The sequence below is a fragment of the Hippocampus guttulatus genome, chromosome 9, assembly GCF_054856545.1.
Source record: "Hippocampus guttulatus isolate MCC_2025c chromosome 9, RoL_Hgut_1.0, whole genome shotgun sequence".
NCBI lineage: Eukaryota > Metazoa > Chordata > Actinopteri > Syngnathiformes > Syngnathidae > Hippocampus > Hippocampus guttulatus.
This window is the reverse complement of record NC_141269.1, coordinates 10,075,256-10,089,359: the sequence shown is the minus strand read 5'-3', so window position 1 is coordinate 10,089,359 and position 14,104 is coordinate 10,075,256. Positions and strand designations below refer to the sequence as shown.

The following is a 14,104-nucleotide window of genomic DNA, read 5'->3' as shown; positions in this document are numbered from 1 at the left end:
ACGTATGATGACCGATGTCTTGATTTGATCGTTTCTCGCTGGCCAACTGATGAAATTTCATGACACAGTGGTTGGAACTCATGATGTATTTGCATGCCTCTTTAAAAAAAGAGAGAAAGGTGAACTATCTGCATGTGAAATATTTATCATGTAGTCTATTGGATACCGTCAATACCATTACTATCAACACCATTACTAAGTGTGTTAGAGAAAGAAAAAAGATATTAAAAATATAAATACAAAAATATCAGGATCAACGGAATAAAATATGTTTATTACCACATTACACAGAGAAAACAGGAAAAGCTATCTGTTCATGTGAAAGAAGTCCCAATAACTTCACGACACATCGTAACAGCTGAAAATGTACGGTGTGCATCAAGACAGTTGAACAACCGACCAAAAAGCTCCAGAGCCCATTTAAATTAAGAACATAAAGAATCCCAAGTCTGTTAAAAAATGGCCAACTTAAAAATCTTTGAAAGATAATGTAGCTTTTGGTGCGATTCAAGCCATAAGGAATGTCGTTCTCGTCGCTTCTGGTCCTCTGGTCTGTGTGACGCCAAATTTGTAATCAAGACAGACATAATAACATTATGTGATTGAACACATCAGTTCTATTCTGGCTTTGGTTGCAGTTTGTTCTTCAGTGGCTCAAAGAAGTTTTCAATGATGGCCTCAACTAGCTGGTCCAGTTCCTTCTTCAGGTGCTCCAAATCACTGTCAACAGATTATGTCATTATGCCAGAATGAGCAAATTTCTCGGACATTAGTTGGGTGTGATTGTACTTTTTGTACCTGTTACCAGGGGCTGCACACAGCTCGGTGTAATATTTGATTTTGGGTTCGGTGCCGCTGGTTCTCATGGTGGCCACGCCCCCGTTGGAGAAAGTGAATGTGATCATCTGACTGGAACGGGAGGTGGGAAGAATCTGGGGACCAGACAATGTGGCAGAGAATAAAGGATTAAGGATAAGGAAGAAAAGAAAAGAAAGGCATTTACGCAACTACACGTAGTAGAGGATGTGAGGTGGCCGATATTCGTGTACTGGTATTTTGTCTTCCTGTGACTCTGCTGGTGACACTGGGACACTGAGCTCAGCGGCTACCTCCCTCTGAAAACATCTGCTTGGAATACTCGCAATGATGAAATACTGCTGATCGTTTGTTAGGTGTTGTCTTTGTCTCATGCCGTCAAAAGATGAAAAGCAAGTGGAAGAGGACTGTTTAATAATAAAACAATATTCTTTTTTTAATTGAACCAGGAAATGTTTTGGTGAATCCAGGAATCAAACACCTGTTGAGAGATCCTCTGATGTGCTGCCGGAACATTATCTAATTTTACTTAATTGGTCAGAAAACCAAAAAAAGTTATTTATTACAAATGTGTCTTTGTCCCTCGATGTAGAATGCCAGCAACATAGTGACAAGCAGAACAATGACACGCTCCTCCATTACTAGATGACAGAAAGTAAAATTAACCAGTGCATCAAGCTGTTGCCATTCACAGAACAGAATAAAAGCTTGTACATAAATTTGTACAGACAATTGAGAGGAGACCATTATAATTTCAAGATATTCTCCCATCCATTCATTTTCTAATGCGCTTATCCTCACAAGGGTCGCGGGCGTGCTGGAGGCTATCCCAGCTGTCTTCAGGCAGTAGGCGAGGGGAAAACCCTGAATTGGTTGCCAGCCAATCGCAAGGCACATATAGACAAACAAGCATTCGCGATCACAACCACACCTCGGGACAATTGAGAGGGTTCCATTAATCTATCACGCATGTTTTAAAAATGTTCAAAGAAAACCGAATTACCCGGAGAAAACCCACACAGGCATGGTGAGAACATGCAAACTCCACACAGGAAGGGCGGAGCCGGAATCGAACCCTACACCTCAGCACTGTGAGATGGACGTGCAAACCAGTCGACCGACGTGCTAAGCAGTCAACCACTGTGCCACACGATATTCTTTTTTGACATTTTTCCTTGGTGTTGTGCCGTTAAATTTTTTGCCTTGGCTTATTAAATTTTGGGAAACACTGGTGTGTAAAATTCAGTTGCCAGTGTAATTGTCTAGAAAGGTTTGAGGTGAGGTATTGTCCGAGGTCTCAGCAGCCTCTTGAGTTTTTTTTCACATTTTGTGATGATGCTTTTACCTGCATTTTTTTTAACAAACAAGCATCTATTACCTCAAATAGCATGTTTAAAAAAAAAAAAAAGATAAGAATAAACAAGGTTGATACGTACAGCCTTGTTATCAGGCTGGTTGCTGTCGTAGCCGGTGGTCAAGTCACGGACAGCAGTGATAGAGAAGGGACCACATTTACTCGGGTAGGAGTCCTTGCCGCCGCTTCCGAAATTGCGCAGGCGCTCAAACAAGCTGCGGATCACACCTTGGTCATGGCATATGAAGTAGGAGTTCTTACTGAGGTGGTAACCATACCTGAGAGAGAGAGGTTGCGAGAGAGAGAGAGAGTAGATTCGCTGTCGCAGCTTGCAGTCCTAATGTCACATTGACAGGCCACATGTCTTCAAGCGGTATTGGGTTAAATTAATATTAATACAATTAAATATTTATTTACGTGCCAAAGTTGGAAACTTTCATTTTTATGTATTTATTGTTTTAACGTTGCTTGTTTGCTATTGATTAATCCACTTCAGGCGTTTTCATTGAATGAAAATTGATGAGTTTTCTAGTTAAGCTACTTTGGCAGCAGTGCAAAGTGCTTGGCGGGGATAATATTCAATGTGTAACTGTGCAATCTTACTCTTCATAGATGGCTGTGAGTTGCTGAGAAAGACTCTTCTGTTTAGCAGCCAGGTAGGAAACCATCTCTCCTGCTATCGCAGCGGCGCTCACTCCGTCTTTGTCCAACACTGAGGGACTGCACATGTACCCTGCAACACGCATGTACGCACACACAACGTGCAATGCAATTTGATGACTGTTGCTGCTTTGACTTTCAACACAATAAACAGGATATAGCAATGTGCTGTAACAGCTATATTCAGTTTGATCAGGTTCTGAAAGTCATTCCGCTGGTATACAGTAATGACAAAAGCTGAGCCATCCATTGTCTATACTGCTATTCCTATTCAGAATCGCTGGTAGATTTTTTCCTTTTTTTTTTACTGGCACCCATCATCATGTGTGAAGTCACACCATTGGCTCTCAAAGGAGGACTTCCCAATTCAAATGTCTGTCAGTGATTTGTAACGACTGGCAGCTCGTTTTAGGTCTTGTGAAAGAAAATCAACAGGAAGCTGTACTAAATCTAAATCACATGGACATTTGTGAGGTCACAAATAAAACTAGCTTGTGACACCAGAAGCATAATCAGGATTACTGTAATTGAAAACCACAAAGACCGAATCAGGAGATCCCCTGTATTATATCATTACCTCAATAGGTTGATTGCCAAAGTCATTATTAATTTAGTGTCACAACATCAATAAAATACTTGATAAGAGTGCTAAAAAAACGGTGGTTTTTTTTTTTTCCTTTATGTTCTCATAGATTGTCAGTAATCAAAGTAAAAATATCCACAAAGAAACTGGACTCTTCTGGTTTGGTCAGTTTCTGTTTTCCGTAGTTTGGCAATATATGCTGTTCAGCTAATAGTGTGAGTGTGAGCGTGTGCGTTTACCGATGGCCTCCTCAAAGGCAAACAGAACAGTCTTGCCTCGATCCAAAAGGTCTCGTGCTCTGTTTGCCATCCATTTGAACCCTGTCAGTGTTTCCTATTTGAAAGTCGCTCTAAATTAAACCAGTATTTCCAAGTGAAAGGCCATGCCAAAAATGGCATTTTTGAGATGCGTATCCGTTACCTCAAAGTGAAAGCCTTCCTTGAGAGCGATGGCACGCAGAATCTTGGATGAAACAGTGCTGGCCAACATGTAGACGTTTTTCACAGCACCAGCATCTGGGGTTTGCTCTTTCCAACAGTGGAACATCCACCAGCCCAGTAACGCTCCCAGCTCGTTACCGCTAAACACTCGCCACTGTCCACTAGCAGACAGGAAGAATACAATGTTTGGCCAAAACATTTTTACCTTTCTGATGATTTCCACATTTAAAGACATTGTCCAAACTACCGGTACATTTATGACATTTCCAAATTAATTTAACCTCCAAAAAGAAAATCCACGCATATGCCGTGTGCTCACCCATATTGATCGTCGGCTTAAGATTTACCAATAGGTGAACTGTATCTGTAAATGTTTACTTCTACATATAAATCCACCCATTTTCAATACCACTTATCCTGTGTGCATTGAGTGCAGATCTGAGCAGACTTCGGCAAGGCATGCCTTGAAATGGTTGCCAGTCAAAGACAAAAGCTCTTTATATACTGTAATGTTAAAAATACATAAATAAATAAAAATAAAATTTTAAAAATCCTGAGTCATCATGTACGCATATAAACACACCTTTCCTGCCTTTCAGCAACAGCCAGCCGATCAGCATCCGGGTCATTGGCCAACACCACAGTGGCCCGCTCCGTCTCAGCCAAAGAAAAGGAGAGGGTCTGCAAAGCACATCCACAAATTCACAGCACCGACATAACATGATTGTCCACATGCTTGGGTGACTGTTCTGTGCATACCAAAACTCCCTCCCCCTCCTCTGGATTGGGGTATTTCACAGTGGGGAACTCTGGGTCCGGGTCTTTCTGTTCCGCCACGGCGTAAGGTGGGTGAAGGTCAAAGGCCTTGAAAGCTGACTGCACAAAGGTGTGGCCAACGCCGTGCACTGATGTGTGTACAATTTTCACCTCAGAAGTCTTGTTTAATTCCCTGGAAGGAAAAAAAAGGCCCACACCCACTACTTTGAATGTGATTGCGTTTTAACAATGTAATGTGGCATACCTTGCATATGGGAACAACATATTTTGCATAGGTGTTAGCATACTTTAGTATATGGAGGTTTCATGTGCAAAACAGGCTATATGCACAACATGAAGACAGGTACTTAAAAAAAAAACAAAAAAACAAGAGGGTTTAAGATTTCCCGTTGTGTTTACTGGTGTGTGTTGCGAATATAACTACATTTTTTACATTATAAAGCTTAATTCAGATCCTTTTAAAATCTTGCCTGATCTAAAGAAAAGTGTGGCTGGGGTTAGCAGCTGAAAGGCAAAGACAATAAGACAATAAGCTCTGCATTTTGGCATTCTTCATGAATGGCATGTACATTTAACATGATGGTACTAATTCTTCATTTGTGTGATATAATTTTAATATGAAATGCATTTTAACGGGCAGCATGGTGGTCGACTGGTTAGCAAGTCCGCCTCACATGCAGTGCAGAGGTGCAGGGTTCGATTCCCACTCCGGGCCTTCCTGTGTGGAGTTTGCATGTTCTCACCGTGCCTGCCTGGGTTTTGTCCGGGTACTCCGGTTCCTCCCACGTTCCAAAAACATGTATGGCAAGCTGATGGAACATTCTAAATTAGGCCTTGGTGTGACTGTTAGCACAAATGGTTGTTCGTCTATGTGTGCCCTGCGATTGGCTGGCAACCACCTAAGAGTGTACTATGCCTATTGCCCGAAGACAGCTTGGAGAGGCTCCGGCACACACTCTTGTGAGGATAAGCGGATTAGAAAATTGGATGGATGCATTTTAATGTGGACAATTCTTTGCTTTCGGTATTAAAAAAAAAAAATTGTCCACTTGTTTGCTATTTATGTGACTACCTGTGAAGGCAGTGTTTCTGAATGGCCTTGAAGTAGTTTACGTGGATATCCTGATAGGGGTCTTTGAGCAAGGGGCTCTTCAGGGCACTCTCCGTATTCCAGGACTCTGACCAAGGTTCCAGATTTTCCTCGATGGCTTTGGCGATGCCTTTGTCATGAGGGGACACAATCTGGGCACCGTTGGCCCAGTACACCTAAATTAGAGGAAACAGTTCTAAAATGAGCACATTCTTCAAATAAAAACAAATAAGTTTAAATGCGGTGTTACCTTGTAGCCATTGTCTTGTTTGGGGTTGTGTGAGGCAGTCACCATAATACCAGCACATAGATCGAGGTGTGAAACTGTGAAAGGCTAGAAAAAAAATAAAAAATAACACCAGCAAAGATTAGCCTAGTTTTCTCAAACTGGATTAACATCTCAGCAGATGCATTCAAAACATAACGTTAAGGGGCGCGCAAAGCCAAGCCGATCAGCTATATTGGATGTTATGTCATGTGTAGTCAAAAGTGTGCTTTGCGAATGGAATTTGATCTTGCTTACTTTTGCCCCAGTTATCACGTACCAGAAGTGTGCTTGACTGTGCTATACTGTGACATAAACTATGTTGGCGATGAAGTCATGAAGTCATTTAAGTAGTTGTAAAAAGGGAGAATGAAAGGGCACGTTACCACAAAGGGAGTAGGCGTGATGACAGAGAAGAGGTGCACAGGAACCCCTCGGCTGATGAACACAGCTGCAGCCAGTCGGGCAAACTGCTTGCTGCTGCCCCCGCTGGGAGGGTGGGCTCGGTGATCGTAGCCGATCACCACTCCTCGCTCCTTGACGTTCCCAAAATGTTCCTCCAGGTAGCGACAGAAGCCCTGTCGAGTGAGAACAATAAAAAATGAGTTGAATACAAGTGGGCAGTATGACTTCAAATCAATGTTTAGCTCATTCCTCCACATAGACAGAAAAGACTTTTTATTGACCACACAAAAGAACACTTTAAATTTGCACCTTTTAAATTATGATTTTAGAATAAAATTCTTCATCCTGAATGATAAAACTGATCCTTTTAGTCATGCATCTTCCAATCAAAATTTGCACTTTATTAATGAGCCAGTTCCTCCTCACTCGATTCCTAACACAGGCACACTTTCTTGCAAAACAAGGTCACTCATTCACAAATCCTCCACCAAACCTTTGAAGGGAATTTGTTCGTGAGACGGATAAAGACAAACCAAAAAAATGTTTTGTCTGTCTACCTTGGGAATTTCAGACAAAATAGAACATGGAGTAGCAAAACAGGTGGACGGCCCCAATGTGCGTGTGTGTGTGCGTGTGCGTGTGTGTGCGTACAATAGGCATTAACAAACCTGTGTAGTCTGGATGATAGTGAGGTCATTCATACAAGCAATGCCGGGGCCCATGGCTGCCCTAAGACCTGCCGTACCAAACTCCATCCTGGATGAGAAATATTTCTTTAGCGTCTCAACGGCGCCGTCTTTTAGCAGCTTCTCTACCGCAGACACTGTCTTTGGATTCTAGGGAGTGAAAACACACATGTAAAACCAAAATGGTGATGTTTGGGTCAAAATGTTGGCGTGCGCAGCAACCTTTTGTGCCACTTTTCTGCAATGCCAATGTGAAATAAAGTCCAGTAATTTAGAAAAAGGATGGACATTTTTAAACAATTATTTTATCCAATTCATCGAGTGATTGAAAAATATAATACAGACTTATTGATTATTAAAATAATGGTTAGTTGCAGGCTTCCAGCTTTAGCCAGGACCTGACTCAATTTATGTCAGTGCTGACTCCTGGGGAATCTGCGCCCATTTTCCAATCGACATTATTAGTGACATTCCTTGTCAATTGGGAGGCAATAACTGACTGCTTGTGCTAACCACGTGCTTGCATGCACGTTACACGTATTACACACAATGTGTATACCATCCATTGAACATTCCTATCTTCCATGTCTGTTTGTACTAGGACAGCTCAGTGTGCTTTTCAAGAAGGATGGAGATGAAAGGAAATTGCAGATTATAAATTTTTCTTGTTTTGTGCAATAGCAGCACGTTTTACTTTAATTCCCAACGAGATTTGTATTTTTTTCACAGTCATATGAGTAACACAAATGGTGATGCATCCATCCATTTTCCATAGTCCTTTTTAATTGATTCAATCGTGAGCTTGAATCTATCTCAGCTGTCTTTCAGCAAGAGATAAGGTACACCCTGGAATGGTCACCAGGACACATACAATCAATCACACTTTTATTCACACCAGAGAATTTTGAATGAGGGAGGATGCCAGGTATGGCGAGAAAGCCCATGGGAATTTCTCCATTGTTAGACAAATGAAGGTTTCCTTATCTCATCTTATCAAGCAGTGGGAGATCATGCAAAGGATCGCACAGGTTGGCTGGGGTCCTGATTCGAACCCAACTCAGACTTGTGATGCCAACCACAAGGCCACCGATGTTGATCCATTTCTACTACAATATTAAAACTAAAATTAAATTATTAATAATGATGAAACAATAAAAACAACATGAAAGTGTAATAAAAACAGAATACAAATATAACATGCGTCTCAGCAAACTCCCACTGAAAATAAATTACGAGTAACTGAGCATGTCTCTGCAAAGGCAGAATTCATTATATAGCTCTTGTACTTGCTCTGTCCAGTCAATGAGTGCAGTACACTTTTGATTTTTTACCTTTATGGGGGTTGAAAGAGTCCATCTAGTTACCTATCCAAGATGCCCTGCTGTGCTCGTACAGACAGGGACAGTTCGGGACGAATTAGTCATCACCATGAGATTGGCGATTAGAATTTAATGTAAGATACACCAACGACCCATGAGTTTAGAATTTAGAGTTTAATCAATGTAAATTAAATGAAGGCCAGAAGCGCATAACACTAAAGGACCAGCGAACATTGGAGGAAGTAGCGCCCTCACAAAGTCCACTTTTTTACAGCATTAGATGTTTCGTCACAAAATATCTGCATCTCCATAATGTGTCAAAAATACAGCAGACTTTATATGAACATCAGGAATATCACAGGATATCATAGATTCCTGTGGTTGCTAACAGGTCAGCTGTCTTCATACCTTGTCATATTGCAGCCATTGGTTGACAGCTTGATCCAGTTTAGCGTCTCCAGTTTTGGAAATACCGTGTTCCATGTTGGTGCTTTGGCCGATGCAGGAGGGAAGATCTCTTCTCTTTTAAAGTGCAATCGCCATGTGACACTAGATAATCCACCACTCGGAAGTGTACACGCTAATGCGGACTCCCTGCCTGGTCGAGCTGCTGCGTTCAAGTTGTATGGGAAAACACAGAATTTCCTGTTTTTTGATCGGTGAGAACCGTCATATGAAGGCCAGCATTTTTTATACATAAGCAAGAATACAATATCATTTGGAGTTGTTAACATTGCCCGCTTGATATGAAATTCACATTTCATCATGCTTTCACTATTCTTTTACGTTAGAAAGTCGGGGTGACCGTTTAAATATTACTGTCCACTTGAGGCGCTGTAAAGAATGAACAAATGTCACGAGTTCCTCACTTGTTGCCTTTATGCTTTAACAAAAATGTGGTAATAACAATGATCGCAGCTTCTCGGACACACGTAAGGTGAGCGAACTTGTCAGTGCCATAATTAGAGGTTTGATATCAAAGTGCTCGTAGATTCGAGGTTTGTGAGGAGAGTTTGCATTTGCATATCGTCAGCCTAATAGCATAATTCCTCCTGTCACTTCAAAACAAGACAAAGAACAACAAATTCGCCAAACAATTAAACTCAACCTTTGCAAATGACCTTGACCAGTATGACCGAGAAGTTATACTGTACAAACACACATTTTTTGTTCGCAAGGACATTTGTATTTTTTTCCATTGCTGTTGCAACATTTAATTAACAATTACTTATTGTGGTATTGTGGTAAAATTAAACATAGGTGCAACACATTTTACACAATTTTTTAACGAATACAGCATCAACTCAATCCCAATTTCAAATTTGAATGCAGGATTTAAAAAAAGGACGAGCCATTCAAACCTCAACAGGTTAACTTAATGCGACCTTCTCTAAGTTTTTGAATGCACATGTCCAACTGTTAAATGTTTCAGTACATTTTGCACAAGTTGTTTTCTCTAATGAGTTTAACTGCAAAATTCACAGCAGGTATTTGATATTGAATAAATAAATGTCCTGGTTCAACTAGAGCGGGTGTTTAAACAGTCGTCCTCATCATGCTGTTCATTAACATTTTGACATCATGAGACCAAGACACCTAACAATGGATCAAAAGTATCGGTACTTGGCAGGCGGTTTGAGTTGTTTCTTCGTGTTAATCTAAGAAGACCTTCCTAAACCAAAGCTAAGGCTGTTTTAAATACACAAGTCAAAGCAAAAAATTGCCCGGACGGCGTTTGTCGTATCTCAAAAAAGTCAGTTGGCGAGTAGTTCAAAGCACTACTGTTGGCAATTCTACAGGAGAACAAAAATGTTTGTCTTTGTTTCCAAGTCCAAGCAGCAGAAAATGATTAAAAACCTGGGGCATAAAAACATTTATCTTTAAGAGCCAAGCTATTTTAGTTTAACAATGTGAGAAAGCAAAACCAAAAAGAAAAAAAGAAATGCCAATAAGCAACAATTTATTTTGTTAAATGGAGACAAACTGAATTGAAACGGGAATGAACAGAACAAAATAAGATACAATTTATTTAGGTTTAATGGAGACAAACTGAATTGAAACAGGAATGAACAGAACAAATTAACACTAGACTTTTGTTAACGCAAAATGACTAACAACCAGGGTCCAATATTAGGCCCTTTTAGGATGGTCATAGTCGGGCCACCCTGAGCCAAGTTGAAGTGGTCCTGCCCGAACAGACACTGGCCCTAATTTAAAACCACACTTCAGTTATATATGTCGGCCTTCCTGTGGGTGAAACGAAGCGCGTCGTCTCAGCGGCTAAAATGCACGCAAGTATGGGGTATCAAGGCAGCCACTTATTAAAAAAAATATCCACACTCCACTCCCCAGTATATAGACATTAAGATTTAGACCAAAACTTAAAATTTAAAACGAAATATATACACCTACTGGTGGATGAAATGGTGAAGCATGTAGACCGAGTGGAGAATGCGCACGCTCGTATGTCGCACGCCATGTGTCAATGAATGGGGGCTATCTAATGTGCACAACGAGAGTAAAAAGAGCACAGATGATTTCCGATCAATTTATGTGATAACACTAAATATTGAATACTAGACACTAAAAAAGCAAGAACGTGTTGATTTTGTCTCATTCATTTATTCAACTTGTGCTGGTGGCCCAGTCGGGCCAGCATCTGTGAACTTTGGGTGGCCCGACCCATTCACGTGGTCACCGTTAACGTCGGACCCTGTTAGGAGCCCTGACACACACTCAAACAGTCGGGCACCTAGAGAGGCTCATGCTACACACTGCTATCGCTTGCATTTCCTTTGCTTTATGTTAAACAGGTTCTCATCTGTTGGATACATCTTTACAGCCATTTTTTTATATCGATTTCTCTTTTCATGTTTGTCTTTCTTCGTCTTGCCAGGTACTGTCCTAAAATCATCTTCGAGCTCCGCTGCTGAACCTTGTTTATTCTTCTTACTCTTCTTCTTGGGTTTCACTCCTCCACCTTTTCCTCTGGGAAAATCTCCCCCGTCATCTACGATGAGTTTGGGCAGTGCGGGGCGTTCCTTCGGCACCGCTCTCTTGGGCTTCCACTGTTTCCCTGCGCTCGCTTGTCGTCTGTACTTGTTAAACTTATTTTTGGGAAAGAGTGCAGCCTCAGAGTCACTGCCGTCATTAAAAAATATATGGTTGTGCGTGGCTTTGGGGTTGCAAGCAGTCCTGTCCAATTTAGTGTTGAAGAGGTGGCCATTGGTTGCATGGCTGATTTTTTGTTTCTTCTTCGGTGATCCATTAGCAAGCCAAGTCTGAGAATTGTCGGGCAAAAAGCCATTTTTCTTCAGTTCTGGGGGGGGGGGGGGGGGGGGGACGACAATAATATTATTAATTCAAAAACAACACCACACTGCATCATACCGAAGATGTTTTTTTTTAAAAAATATTTTTGTGACCTGATTTAGCTAATGGGAGGAATGTGATTATATTAATGTAATACACCTTAGATTGCCTCCAAGCATATATGCTTGTCTAATCAAGTTCTATAGATTAAGAATCTGATGAAAGTCTGGCAAAATTGCCTTGAATTTTGTGATTCACATTAGTACGCGATTGCTTCAAATGCCTGATGTATTCCTTTGCCGTGTGACCAACCTTCAGCCTTCCAATTCAGTCTGTTTTGTCTGCGTTTGATGTCTATCAAGGTGTCGTAATAATTGATGACAGGTGTGGTAGCATATGTCCATTTGAGCATCCTCTGCTGAGTGCACCCCTGAGGCACACACAAAAAGCAGCCTTAGTTGTCCATGTCATTAAAATTTTGCAATCAAAAGTGCACATGAAGAGGATTCTAAGAGCAGAAAGTTTTAATACGCATCGTCCATCCACGCATTGAAAACACATTATATACAGCACGGTATTACTCACGTGGCCAAAGTGACCCTTTTTGGAACAGTTGTAGCAGTAGGCGGGTCTTCGGCCATTGTCCTCCCGCTGCGGCTTTTGAGGAGGACCCACCTTGGTCTAAGCACAGAAGAACACGATTGAAAGAAACTCGGACAAGAAGGTTTAACATTCAAAATGACTCTCGAGTTGTGATCGTATAATAAGCCTGCTGGATACAATCTGCTTTAATCTTTCTCTTCTCTCCCATCATTCCCATGCTATTGATACCGGCCTCTGTGGTGAATATGGGCGCCGATATAAACCACTGATTACCGCGGCTATAAGTAGGCGCCTGTAATGACCCCCAGATGATAAGTGTGTGTGTGTGTGTGTGTGTGTGTGTGTGTGTGTGTGTGTGTGTGTGTGTGTCATGGGGTCCCGTCCCTGATGGGCCAGGGCTGTGAAAGCCTTGCATGCTTCAGTAAGCACAGCAAATATACACTGATAAAGAGCAAGAGCAGAGACACAGCACAGTGTATTTACTGCTGATGTGTCTCACACACACACACACACACACACACACACACACACACACACACACACACACGCGCGCACACACACATTTCTAAAGATGCCCCCTCATTCCGAGATCACAATATGAGGCCCATATCATTTCTTAAACACAGCTAGCGTTAGCAGCCTCTTCCCAGCTTCTCTCTCTCTCTCTCCCCCGCATCCCTCCCTCTCTCCCTCTTTAACGCTTGAGTAGTTTTGCGGGAGAAAGGATGAATGCTATTAGAGCGTTGCGTCATTATCAGGTCAAACCGGCCGGGCCTATCTCCATCACAAAAGCCAGGAGATCACAGACCTCTTGCATGCTCACTCACATGCACACGCGCACACAGTGAACACGTAGACACACACGCACGCCAAAGAGATCACAGTTCTCGTCATCTCAGCCCCCGCCGACCTCAACCTGCCCTGCCCCTCGTCCTATTCAGCGTTCATGGAAAAGGTTTTCCGATGTCGCTGCAACTCTGACCTTGGGCTTGTGTTATCTCAACTTGCTAGGATCCAGCACATAGACCCCCCAACTCCAATCCCCGAATCGGGTAGATCATACTTGTGGACAGAGAGTTTGGGATTCTTTCTTCCTGCCTCTCTTATTTCACCCACAATTGGTAGACACTTCAAGTTATTCTAAAGACCCGACGAAACCGTGCATCAACACTTTCTAAACTGCAGCCTGTCGGGTCACACATGAGCTAGGGAGAGTTGCCCTCACTGTGGGTCAGCGGTCAATGGAGTATATAGAACAGGAACCATTTTGGACAAATTCAGACTTTGTTCCGCATTCTCGCCAAAAAGGCTCTGTGTCTCCCGTTTTCCTGCCATCCATAATTGTCCACGAAAAAAAAATAATGAAGTTATCAAATGCAATATACACAAAATGTAAACATTTTACTGGTGAAAGGGGCAGAGTACGTTTAGTATCCCTCTAAATCGTTCAACTGAGAATTTGGAATCTTCTGGTAGTTACTATTAACATAGCGAGAAGAAAAGATAAAAGAACCGGACAAATGTTGCCTCAGAAGTTATCAATGGTAAATAAAATCCCGCATGCATCTATTCAACCAAGTTTACTGTGAACCTCTAACAATTCGGTCATCTCTGGGACACTGGTTGTGTGCACACACATACTGTACATACATACATATTACAAATTTATACTATTGATGAGTTCCCATGTTAGTCTTTTACTCTGAACGGTTTAAAAGTTTGAAAATAGCTTGCCCTTCTTTGATGATGCAATGTTCGCAAATCAAGGAGCCAGGTTTGTTAGTTAGTTTTTTT

The 14,104-nt window shown here is 41.7% G+C and overlaps 2 protein-coding genes across 2 annotated transcripts in view; both read right to left on the bottom strand.

Moving 5' to 3' along the window:
* Positions 1 to 255: 255 nt before the first annotated feature.
* On the bottom strand, positions 256 to 9,001 carry pgm2 (phosphoglucomutase 2). The gene is made up of 13 exons (XM_086120702.1): positions 8,804 to 9,001; positions 7,059 to 7,226; positions 6,372 to 6,563; positions 5,971 to 6,054; positions 5,703 to 5,896; positions 4,613 to 4,802; positions 4,437 to 4,534; positions 3,834 to 4,014; positions 3,653 to 3,746; positions 2,774 to 2,903; positions 2,253 to 2,448; positions 799 to 932; positions 256 to 720 (listed from the first exon to the last, which is right to left on the bottom strand). The coding sequence occupies exons 1-13, from the start codon at positions 8,876 to 8,878 to the stop codon at positions 618 to 620; spliced, it is 1,839 nt and encodes a 612-aa protein (XP_085976828.1). The 5' UTR covers positions 8,879 to 9,001; the 3' UTR covers positions 256 to 617.
* A 1,394-nt stretch (positions 9,002 to 10,395) lies between these two features.
* zcchc7 (zinc finger, CCHC domain containing 7) overlaps positions 10,396 to 14,104 on the bottom strand; it is a 37,629-nt gene continuing 33,920 nt past the window's right edge. Inside the window, exons 8-10 of the mRNA XM_086120461.1 lie at positions 12,293 to 12,388; positions 12,020 to 12,137; positions 10,396 to 11,714 (exon numbers count right to left, since the gene is read on the bottom strand). Of these exons, the coding sequence (XP_085976587.1) occupies positions 11,173 to 11,714; positions 12,020 to 12,137; positions 12,293 to 12,388 (756 nt within the window). The 3' untranslated portion in view covers positions 10,396 to 11,172. The remainder of the gene's footprint in view (positions 11,715 to 12,019; positions 12,138 to 12,292; positions 12,389 to 14,104) is intronic.

Excerpts from the sequence above, each read along its gene's own strand:
- pgm2 (XM_086120702.1), bottom strand. The coding sequence starts at position 8,878 with ATGGAACACGGTATTTCCAAAACTGGAGACGCTAAACTGGATCAAGCT. Across the intron at positions 4,535-4,612 it reads AGGAGGGGGAGGGAGTTTTG|ACCCTCTCCTTTTCTTTGGC; the intron begins GTATGCACAGAA and ends TGTGCTTTGCAG. Across the intron at positions 3,747-3,833 it reads AGGAAGGCTTTCACTTTGAG|GAAACACTGACAGGGTTCAA; the intron begins GTAACGGATACG and ends ACTTTCAAATAG.